The 12008-nt window shown below is 39.0% G+C and overlaps 1 protein-coding gene across 3 annotated transcripts in view; it reads right to left on the bottom strand.

The window, feature by feature from the left end:
- The window catches only part of CCNY (cyclin Y), a 121454-nt gene that overhangs the window by 48988 nt on the left and 60458 nt on the right, over positions 1-12008 (bottom strand). For all 3 annotated transcript variants that reach the window (XM_064637388.1, XM_064637404.1, XM_064637396.1), the window contains exon 2: positions 290-364. In XM_064637388.1, the coding sequence (XP_064493458.1) occupies positions 290-364 (75 nt within the window). The remainder of the gene's footprint in view (positions 1-289; positions 365-12008) is intronic.

Here is a 12008-nt window from a genome sequence, read left to right as displayed (position 1 = left end):
CAAAAACTAAAAATAAACAAGCCAAGAAACAGATACACAGAAAATTTTTTATTTAGGGAAAACATTTTTTCAATATAATTATATTAATCTTTATCCATATTTGTACTATCGGTCTGACAAAACAATTAACTGAAGGTGTGACCACTTTAAACTCTTAACATGATGCCTCTAAATGCCTCTTTTTGGGGAGGAGGGGGCAATTATATACTAGAAGACTATCACATGCATGCTAAAAAAGGCTTTACAGATAACTGCAATAGCAAATACTGTAATAAATTCAGTAACCTACCATCTGTTTGTGATTTACTGAGAAATATTGTACTGGCCCGTGGATGATCAGATGGGTTGAATTCCATGTTCAAATCTGGAAAGAAAGAACAGCACAAAAACATTTATGATTATCCAATGGCATACAGACTTTCTCGTTCTTTTCAATAAGACCAAGTTTACATACTTAAGCAGCTACTGTAAAACAAAATCCATCTTGAGGCCCATTTTTTTATCCTTCCTCGCACAAGTGGTTCTTTTTGGCATGTAAATCATTTACATCAACACAGCTTTGGGATTAGACTTCAGTTCTAAGGCTGCTTTTGGATTAAGACAGATAAAGAAGCTTGAGAAGTCTGTACACAAGAAATCAGGAATTTCTCATTTACCATCTTTTTCTTCCCACCATGCCCCAAAGCCATTGCTTAGCACAGGAACACAGCTTGTTGTATGTAATTATAGAAGAATTAAGTATTGCAAACAAATGCACAACCCTCTAAAGATAGACAAGTTTCCAAGATTAGACAGGATTAAAAGAAGTAGTTATTGCAATGTAAACAAACCTAGGCCAGAGTGTTTTAAATGGTCAGGGTTAGAAAAACTTGGAACTTTCACAGATTAACATATTCCTTGCTGTAACGACTTAAAAAAAAAAAAGAAAAACACAAACAACAACAACAAAACACACACAAACAAAAACACAACCTCCCCCACAAACAAAGAAACAAACAACCCAAACAAAAACAACAAATCATTCCTAAAAAACATTTACCAGGCTAAAAATTGAAATCTATTGTACACTATACAAACTTCTATGAATGCTATTTTCCCTATCAAGGAAAAAATCCACTGAATTTACTTATTCCCAAATTCCACTCCACTACCAGTTTGTCAAAGCTTACATACCTATATCCACTGGAAAACATGCTACTAAAATAGTACATAATCTTTTTGCATCTCTTTGCTCTCCCAGTGTTGCTATCTCAACTTTGGTACTCTAACATTCTCTTCATCTTCAAATACACATTCTCTTGCATTTGATGCAGGCATTTATGTGAGATCACATATGAGCACTGTTATGTTTCTCTTCTGTGATTATCCCAGGCTTTCTAAAATTCTCTCACTCTCCTTTTATATCTCCATAAAAGATCAGCAAAACAGGAAATTAATCCCCAGGTTTTAGGAAAACAAAACAAAGTCTTTTCGTCCAGGGGTCAAATCTCTCTGTTCCTTCACCATCCATCACCATACTCTGCTCTCCTTTTCCCTTTTATTTAATAATTTACTAGGTCTTCCCCTTCCCTGCTTTTTTCTCCTGACCACACACCTCTCTACAAATGTGCTTTCTGTTCATATTTTTCCCTTTTATGCTCCCTTGGTTTTCTTTTCATCTCCCTTCATTCTTCAGCCCATGAGATGAGCAGCCTGACATGCTGCTGCTACCTGGGCATAACTTTTGGAAAAAACATTATCTTCTTTACTACATGGAAGAACCCAGAAACACAGAAGTAAAATTCCTCAGTTGCAAAAGAATCTTTTTATTATTATTATCATTATCATCATCATCAATGCCACAAAAGAAAAGAAATCCAGGAATTTCAAGGGAAAGCCATTTTGATACTCCCAGAAACCACAGACAAATCTGGAGAAGATCCTAGGAATGTCATCTTAAGCTAGGAGTTCTGACTTCAAAGGGCTGTGAATTAGAATGTTTTCATGTTACTCACTGCATCTCACTTAGATATACAGAATTAAAAAATAATCACCCACAGAGATAGTGCTGGTAAAGACTGTTTCCCATTTCAGGACAGTTTTTCCATTAAGCTGAATTCAAGATGCTTTTTATTAAGTGAAGAGTAATCAGCATGCAAAATGCAAAATACGTTGTCTTTTATCATCTTCTTTGTCTTTTATGAAACAGCACAATACATCACAATAAAAAAACCCACTTTTAAACCACTACAGATACTTTTTCTGCAAATATTTTGAAGTACAGCACTGCAAATTCAGTCAATAAAATAGGACCAGCAACATGAAATTGGATCCAGCTTACAAAACAATGGAAAACAGAAAAGCACTTTGTTCCTTCAAGCCTAGAAAATTATCTGTTCAAGGAGTAATAACAACCTGGTACAGACTCACAGTTTGTTCGCAGGGTTGAAAAGAAAGAAAAAACAATTGCTACATCTTGCAGTCAAGTTTAATCTCTTTTAAGATTCCTATGCTACAAAAGGTTATTTTGCAGAAGCAGTAAACCAACAGAGGACTTAAAAGTCTGTCTTTCAGAAAAACTGTTAGTCTTCTGACAGGAGCTGAAAGAAGGCCAGCAAAACCCCATCTCAGCAGCTGCAAGAGGCCAGTCCAGGGATTTTGAACCATCTCGGGAGAGGCAGCTGCCCACAGCCAGGGAGCAACTGTGGCTCTTCCCCACCGCTGAACCCCACAAAGCACCACATGTCCTCTTCCTTCCACATCCCTTCTCTCACATCCTCCCCAGCAACAGCAACCACCAAACACATCCATCCATCTTTCTCAAACTGCCTGCACAAAAATCAGAAGAGGAGAACATGGGGAAGGGGAATGATAAAGCCTGTTTACCCAGCACAAGGTGGTCAGAAGAGGACAGGTGCTGCCGAGAGAGGCTGGCTGCCCACCTCCCTCTGAGGAACAGCACAGGTCTCGTGGGTTTACAGGCAGAAGAAAGCAACTCAGCCACTCCAGCTCCTCCAAGGACAAGCATTAGGGAAATCCAAACACCCCACAGGCCACCAGTGAGACCATGTCACTGCAGGCCACCACTGTTGGCACACAAGAGTATTAGGATGGATGAATTTTCATAACATGTGAGTAAGATTTCAGTCTCTGGTTGTTCTTAGATGTCTTAAATCATTGCACAGCTTGAAAACAAGTCTCTTTTTGAACGTGGCAACGGGTTCTTACAGATCTGTCACTAGAAACCACGTTACAGAAGAAAAGAGATCAAGCTGCAGATATGCAGGTATCTGAAGCTAGTAACTCATCACCAAAGAGCATTATCCATCAAAAGGTTAATTCCATCCTAAAGAAAATAATATATTCATACTGCTTTAGTGTTACTAGTAGCTCTTTCTAGTATTTGAAAACTACCATGAAAACCAGCCATAATAGGAAAGGTTTACCCATTTTGTAATGAAATAGTCAGAGGTTTAAACTCACTCAAGCAATGCTCAACTATTCAAAAGAAAGGAAAACGAGAGGCAGAATTTCAATTATTGAAATCTGCACAAAAATGTTCTCCACTGCTAGCAGTCTGCTCTGTAATTCATCATAGTCCTCAAAGGAAAGACTTACAGTGAGTACTACTCCCAGCAGTTACCCAGCATGCCAAAATCAGCTTTTAAGAAAAAGCCACTGTTTCATAGACAGTCCAAACCAGAAATCTTTCACTGTAGATCTTCTTTCAAGTTAAGCAGATTTGGAATATTTTTCTACATCTCTTCCTAGTTCAAAGATCAAGTTTTCTTTTTTTTTTTTCACTACTAAAAGATTGTAAGGTTATGCAAAATATAACTTACTACCTGTAAACATCTAAACAGTCTGACATCCCATGAAAATTTCAGGGGTTTTGTCTTCTCAATATTAGGAACCAAAGGTTTGTGTATATAAATGCATGTATACATACACATGCAAATATCTACAGATGGATAGATAGACATATGTATATTTAAATGAAACCTCATTTTTGGTTAGCCAAGGCAAAGTCCAACTCAGGTACACTTCAGCTAAGAGAGCATGTGTCTAACAGAATTCACACAATTCTGGGAGGATTTGGGCAAGAACAGTTACAAATGCATGCAAATATACTTAAGATTGCATTCGCTTATTTGCTTAGCAGCAGCCAAAAAATCAGTTATAATAATGGCCATTATGATGCATCACATCAAAATAAATTCACTCTCCAAAGAATAAAAAGAGTAGATTTTGCATATGACTTAATTTGGTACATAACCATAGTGAAGTTTTAAGACAACCACCAGAAACACAATGAGATTCACCCTGCACACTGCGAGAAACTTAGCTCCTAAACCTACAGAAGCTGCATTCAAATATGGCCATAAAAAGAAGCAAACTGTCAACTAGTTCAGTTTCAGGCTTGGGCTAAAGCCCAGGCAAGATTTTAAATCTCAAAACAAGATCTTAAAAAGCATTACTGAGACCAGAAATACTGAATACAGTCTCAGTTTGCACTTTTTGTAGTGTAAAAAGGGTAAGAATAAAGTTCAGATGAGTATAGAGGCAAGCTACAAGACTGGCAGACTGCTGAAAATGCCTTCAAATGAGAATCTGAGTTGAAACAGTTTTGCTGATGAAAAAGGAAAACTAGGAGGTGTCTGCAGCTCACATGTAACTTAGTCAGTACTAAAAGCTCTCTCTAATCTAGCACACGATATAACAAAAACAGTGGAAAATGAAAGCAGAAAGAAAGATCTTAATTACGACCCTGGATGAAAACAGAAAGGGGATAATTAAGCACTGAAGCTCCACACCCAAGGAACATGCACTCAACTTATCTTGATGTTTTCCCTCTCTAGAAGATTGCTCCAGCCAAACATCTTTGGGCTTTAGTCCAGAATGAGTATTCAGACTCAATTTAAGAATAACTTATGCAAGTTACTGGCTTATGATTCATATGCAGGTCAGATCAGATGATCCCATGGGCCTTGAGCGTAAGTTCTATAAAATAGTCAGAAATAGCAATATTTAAATTATTAAGTACAAAACCTCTGCAAATCCCAGTGGCACATCTGTAAACTTTCTAAAACTGCACCAAACTCTGCTGCAATTCTTCAGAAAGAGCTACATTTTCAGGCTTGTGGTCAGAATACATTATGCAAGATAAAAAGTAAAAGGATGAGACTAAATCTCTCATGGCAAAATTTTAACAAAAAAAACCAACTGCTTCTTAAACTCATGAGTCTGCTGTGACAGAAACAGGCATGACAGGAGGATGAAGGATGGGTGCTGTAGCAACTAACTTCCGACCAACACACATCAAAGCTTTTGTCATGACACAAACAGGAAAAACCAACACAGTCGCTGCTTTTCCAACACTGCACGTGAGCTGCAGCAGGTCTGAAATGTGTTTGTTCTGTCAGAAAAATAAGATGTTATTTCCTTCCTCGTGAACAATTAAAGTCAGGTAGTTTGCGCTGCCAAAGCTCTGATGCTGATTTGATAACAGACTAAAGGCTAAACTGAGTAAAACACTGGGTTTAGACTTACACAGTTCTGAAGTAATCTGGTGAAGCTACTTTCTTTCCTTCCCTTCACCCCTGGGACCACAGGCTATCACTGACACTGCACAACCACCACTGTTGTTAAAGAAAGAGACAGTGTCCTGCATCAATGGCCCATCATACGCTTGAAAATGAAACCAATCCATGTTTCTTCATCCTGTAAGATTTTTTTTTTTTTAAGTTATGTAAAGGGACTTCAGGTAAGAAAAGAACAGACTTGTCCAGGGCATGCTGCAGAGGGAACTGAGCTGATCAGGCACTACACAAATTACTTCTTTACTTTCTTTTCTCCCCATACAGCCTGACATTACAGAGCTACTGCCTGGTACGGTCTAGTGGGTGGAAAACAACAGAAACACCACAAAGGTGCTTATCAAGGAATTACAGGAATGCAAACCATGAGCAATGTCTAAGCCCTACGCATTTCCCAACTGAAAACAATCACCACAGGAGCAAACAGAAAGGGAAGCACAAGTGATCCAAGGGAACGGAATAGTTTCATGGAGATATTAAGGACACGGCTTTCCATGCACCCTGATGAGGGTGGCAATCAGCTCAGCTGTGCCTCCCTTGCCTATGCCACTTCCAAGGCAACAGCAGCACCTGAGAGGTTATTTTGTCCAACTGGCAGAAAGAGTGAAGTTGTTGCTCTAGCTTTCGGTGTACCAGCCTGTATGAATGACCTGATGTCATCTGTGAGAAGAGAAACAGAAACAGTATTCTCCAGGCAAATATGGGGAGGTAAGTTTCCCCAACACTGAACCTAGAAAAAATTGCTGAAACAAATTTCAAAAGTCTCTTGAAAAAGAAAGTCTAATTATAACTTATGCCTTCTGCTCCTTTCTTACTCCGGTGGGCTGTTCCCCCCTATTAACAGCAATTAGTCACAGGTATAGTAATGAAAATACTTCCTTAAGCATTATTATGTTATTAGCATTCCCTCCGGAGCTGGTAAGAGTTAAAAGGACACCTGAGCTAAGAGGATCTCCCTCATCTATCTCTAGTCAAATGAAGCTAAAAACAAAGACTAAAACAGAACTGAGAGCAAAGAAACAAGACTGAAAAAAGCAATCTCTCACTATTATTATCAATTTTCTTAGATTTTGTTTTAAATCACCATAATTTATGCAAAAGAGGCATCATACAGTCTTACATTTGGAAACCCTGATGACTAAATCTAGTAGTAAAGTTTCCATTTGAGATTTCTGTCCATCAATGTCTCTAAAACTGGGCTTCACCGAACACTGGGACTAAAATAATTCACAGGGATAAATAGATAAGGCACTGGGACGCTTTCTGTTCAGAGGTTTTTATAACTTTCAAGACAAAATAAGACTGAATTGTATAGGCAGATTTCACTGGCAAACAACACTTGCACCTGCTTTTACACTAAAGCTTCCAAGATGTGAGATCCACTACTAAAAGTTTCAGCTCATGTCATTCAAACAGCACACAATCACGGCATGAAGATTTACCAGTATCAGACCACAAGATTTATCTGTACCTTTTTACAGTTCTTCATGTCAAATGTAAGCAGCAACTAAGCTACCACAAATGAAAATGCCTCTCGGCTGCATGCAGTACCCTTGTAAGAACGAATGTTAGTGATCGTGTTCCAGTACACTTTAACAGTGATTATGAAAATAAAAGAAAGCTGGAAATTGGAAGGCTTCCAAGAGCCAACTGGCTGGAAGGGTAAACTCCTTCAGGTTTGGCTAGGTCGCTGGAAAAACTTGGATGTGATCTTTGCTACCCTGGAGCTATGGTATTCTCTGCCTTCCATTCCAAGCAAACGTCGGGCATGACTTTTCTCAGCAAGCTCCAATTACACGGTGACTCTGTTCCAGGCTCTGCTCTGATCTTGGTTTTCGAGGGAGACAGAGATAGTTCATCAATAAAAAGAGCCCTCTGTGGCAAATAATGCTCATTTCTGTACAGTTATTCCTGACCAGCCAGCCAAGTAACAACACAGGGCAGTTCTCATGGGCAGAGCTGTATTTATTTTCTCTTCCACAAGCAAAGTCATAGTTATAACTTTCCACAGGCTGAACAAAGTTTGTACCCAGGATTTTTAGTTTTGTATCATTTCTCAGGATTTGCTTTCCCTTACACAGCAGTCTCTCCCAACTAACTAGACACATCTCCAGAGCAAATTAAATTATTTTACACTACATGATACATCTCCCTTTTTTAATGTCTCCTTACATTTAGAACATGAAAAATACCAATTAATAAATATTTTCCCTCTCAAATTCATCTCATGAAAGTTTTTCAGATACTCTAGTACTGCATCCAAAATTAATTTTAAAAGTTTTATTGATATATAAGACAGAATATAAGAAAAAAAATAATAGTGTAAACACTTGCCCATTTCCTCCCCCTCAGGAAAACAAAGAGGAAAAGACAATTTCTTCAGATTACATGAAGAATTCAGCATGGACTGAAGAGAACAACAATGCAGTGCTATCATTCCGTGAAATTCAGAGAGGAATGTCTGTGCTTTTATTAACTGAAGAACATCCCCCCTTTAAACACAACTGGCCACTGTAAAAAGTGCCTAACACAACACATAAGGCTGTGTATACATGTATTTCCATCATATTCAAATACTGCTCCTCTGGCCTTTGAGCATAACACAGAATCATTGAATCATAGAACTATTTAGGTTGGAAAAGACCTCTAAGATTACTGAGTCCAACCATTAACCCAGCACTGCCAAGTCCACCACTAAACTATGTCCCTAAGTGCCATATCTACGTCTTTAAAACACCTCTAAGGATGGTATTGTCAATGGAAGGCTACACAGTCCAATGAAGCCTACAAAGACAATGCTTCAAAAGCAGCAGCATGACCTTCAGGCAACCTAATTTCCACAGCAAACATCCAAGTGAAAAGTTGAAATAATAACAATTTTTGAATGTTAATGTCTTAAGATGAAGACATTAAATACTGTTTCTGGTAGAAGTTAAAAGCAAGGAGAAAATCTAAGTAAAAGTACTCTGAGATTAATATTCTTATATTCTACTGCTTTTTAAGATTTCTCAGTATGCTCTTAAAAGTTATTCCATCTCCCAACCCGTTCTAATACCCTAGCAGTAAATTCAGTCAAGATAAATTAAGATTGGGTAACAGAAGAAACTGGTCATGAAAAGGCAAAAGAGAAATTTAGGTGCACTTCTCAGTCCTTTTTTCCGTTGTACCAAAGAAGAACTAGTAGTCAAAACAGAGATCCTACTTAAAGAACATGAATTTTATTCAGTTATTTTGAAAAGTAAGCTATGGGATTAATGGAATGTAAATATTTGAACAGGGTTAGATAACCAAGGATTGAAAGGAAAAAAAATATTCAGAATTTTCAGTTTTTTCCTTTTGCACTGTTCCAGGTCTTTGGAACACGTTCATAGTGTGCATACAGCAGAAATTGAGGGCCATTCCCTTTTAGGACCTAAACATGAAGATAACTGAGGATACAATGCAGGCTGGAGTCAGCCTAACAGTTTGTCCTTTTCCTTCAAACCTGTAGCTCAAAGGAGCATTAACTATTACTGCCCAGGGACGTTGTGGATGCCCCAATCTTGGCAGTGTTCAAAGCCAGGTTGGGTAAGGGCTTGAGCAACCTGCTCTAGTGGGAGATGTCAGGACTAATGATCTTTAAGGTCTCTTCCAGCCCTTAACATTCTATGGTTCTGTGGTGACTCAATCACTTCTCTGGGCAGCCTGTTCCAGTGCTTGACAAGCCTAGAAAGAAGAAATGTTTCCTAATATCCAATCTAAACCTCCCCTGGTGCAACTTGATGCCATTTCCTCTTGTACTCTCACTAGTTACTTGGGAGAAGAGCCTGACCCCCACCTGGCTACAGCCTCCTGTACAGAAGTTGTAGAGAGCTACAAGGTCCCCCGAGTTTCCTGTTCTCCAGGCTAAACAACCTCAGTTCCCTCAGATACTTCTCCTAACACTTGTGCTTCAGATCCTTCACCACCTTTACTGCCCAGCACCTCAATGTCATAAAGCATGATTCTTCTTACAGTACCCTAAAACACCTGAAGTGTAAATAAAATAAAATACAACAATGGCACACAGTCTATTCTAAAAGCCAATTCTTAAGATCAAAGTATCTTGACATAACAGCATATCACTTTCCTTTCGCTTATCTGAATGAAAATCTAAGTCCAGCAAAGTAGAACAACTTCTCAAATATGGTACCTGCAAGACTTTCCAGTTTCCTGTTAAAATGACAAGCACGTCTGTGAACATGCCTCCCTTCCTTCCTGACAGCCAAGGAGGCTACAGCACAAAGGACACTGTTAAACACTCTGTTAAAAACTGTCCTCTTGGAAAGCCTTGCACCAATCTTTTAAAGATAATTAAATTGGTTTTTGTTTTTTTTTTTAATGAAGCATTCAACAGAACCTAGCCCAAGAATCACAACTGGACCCAAAACTTGTTCATACACAGGATATCCATGGCATGTGCTGAAATAGAGACAAACTGACTCCAGAGTTGAGGAAAAACATTCCCTAAGTTATTACCGTTTTTCATGGACAAAAACTCATTCTAAAACACCATTTTCATTATACGGAGAATATTACCAGACTTTTGAAATGAAACAATTACATTGGGATAGAAAGTGGAGCCCTGTGAGTCCACCACAGGCAAGACCTCACATCACTTCTGACTCCTTGGCAGGTTCCAGCCCAGCAGATACAGGTAGCCTGAATAAGACCCAGCAGGCACAGCAGCCTCCCTCAGAAGTCTCAGAACTGCATTCAACCACCTGCCTCAACTCATCTGGAGGAACACACTGTCAGGGACACACACGTGAAGCCAAGCAAAGCTGGTCTAACACTTCTCACCAAAAGGCAAGGAAATGCACCCGACATTTCAGTTCTGCTGTTGAAGTACAAAGATGGGGTAAAGTTTGCCATTGCTTTTTCGGAAGCACAGTGTACTCTGAATATCATAAGTTATATAAACAATAATATGAACACCTTACTCGCAAAAAAGCTTTTTTTCTCCAATAATCATACATGATATCGTGGCCTTCAAGTAATGCAAGATGGGGAAAGAAACCACAGTGCAAATTGTAAGAGCACCTTGCTTTGCACCTCTGTGCTTTGCTGTGCATTGTCCATCGTTGTTCCTTTTCTCACTGATGACCTTTCCATTTTGTTACTAAACAACACTTCTGGGCACTTGAGAACACAGTACTCAAGCTTCCCAGTTCCACCTTCTCTCTCAATAGCCTTCCTCGGTTAAATGGCACAGAGCCAGCTAACACAAGCTGTGATCATATCACCTTGCATCCCTTCGGAAGCATCTCCCATTCCAAGTGCATTTCTGCACAAGGCAGCAGAACCTCACCACCTGAACGGCTCTATCACCTGTTTCCAGTGGGATTTATTAACACGTTAACTACTGCCCACTTTTGTCAACATCACTCATGCCCCACTTGCGGCACATGTAGCAACAAAAGGAACTAAGCCACTGTCCTATTATTAACCTCAAACTGAAATTCATGCATTTCTTTAATGCCCCTGTGACACTGAGCACCAAAAATGCTTTTTTCCTAACGCATTTTCACTCAACTTAGACACTACTTTAAAATGAATTTACACTGTTCTATTAGATCCAAAGGTTGACAGAATGGAATACAAAAGGTTGTGAAAAATCTGGTTTTTTTAAATTATTTCTTTATTCCCCCAAATCTTCATTCGCAAAGTCTAACCATGAATGAATTTTTTAAAAAAAAATCTTATTTTTCTTCACATAAATGTATCAGAAAAAAATTACCTTATGATTCGCTTACCACTCATTATAATCACTTTACGTGATACATGTAAAATCTTTTAGCTATAAACACAGTATCATTACAGACCTAAACAAATTACATCAGCTGCCATACCAAATTACTTTACTTGTTGTGTCAAACAGTACTACCGTGCTCTCCACCAAGAGACATCAAGCCACCCAAGCCCCAAGTGAGGCTGGCTGTGAACGCAGCCACTCTTGCCACAGATTTAACCCAGAGGTTAGCAGCTGGCAGGGAATTATTTGTCACTGAGCCAAACATGCAATACCAGTCAGCAGAGTTGCTGGGTTAACCTACAGCAAAGTGAAGCAATTTTACTTGAAGATACAGATCGATACAAAGTCATCAGCATAATCATCATCATTTCACAGCTGAGCTGACATTATAAGCCTGAATCTTAGCTTGAAGCATAATCTGCAGCTTTGCACCAACATGTATGCATTTCACCATTCCTCCAAACAGACATTATTGCCACGCAAATCAGTAAGAAGCTGAATGACCTTAAGGATGCATTATGTTCTGCAAATCAGGACACAGGAGCTTGAGCTGCAGCTCAACTCTACATCTGGAAAAAGGCACCTCATAATAGTGATTCAAGCTCTGAGGAGCCCTCCCACCACCAGCCCAGCAGGGCAGGACGAGCTTACCCTTCCTC

The sequence above is a fragment of the Pseudopipra pipra genome, chromosome 1 (assembly GCF_036250125.1).
Source record: "Pseudopipra pipra isolate bDixPip1 chromosome 1, bDixPip1.hap1, whole genome shotgun sequence".
Lineage (NCBI taxonomy): Eukaryota > Metazoa > Chordata > Aves > Passeriformes > Pipridae > Pseudopipra > Pseudopipra pipra.
This window is presented reverse-complemented; position numbering and strand designations above follow the sequence as displayed.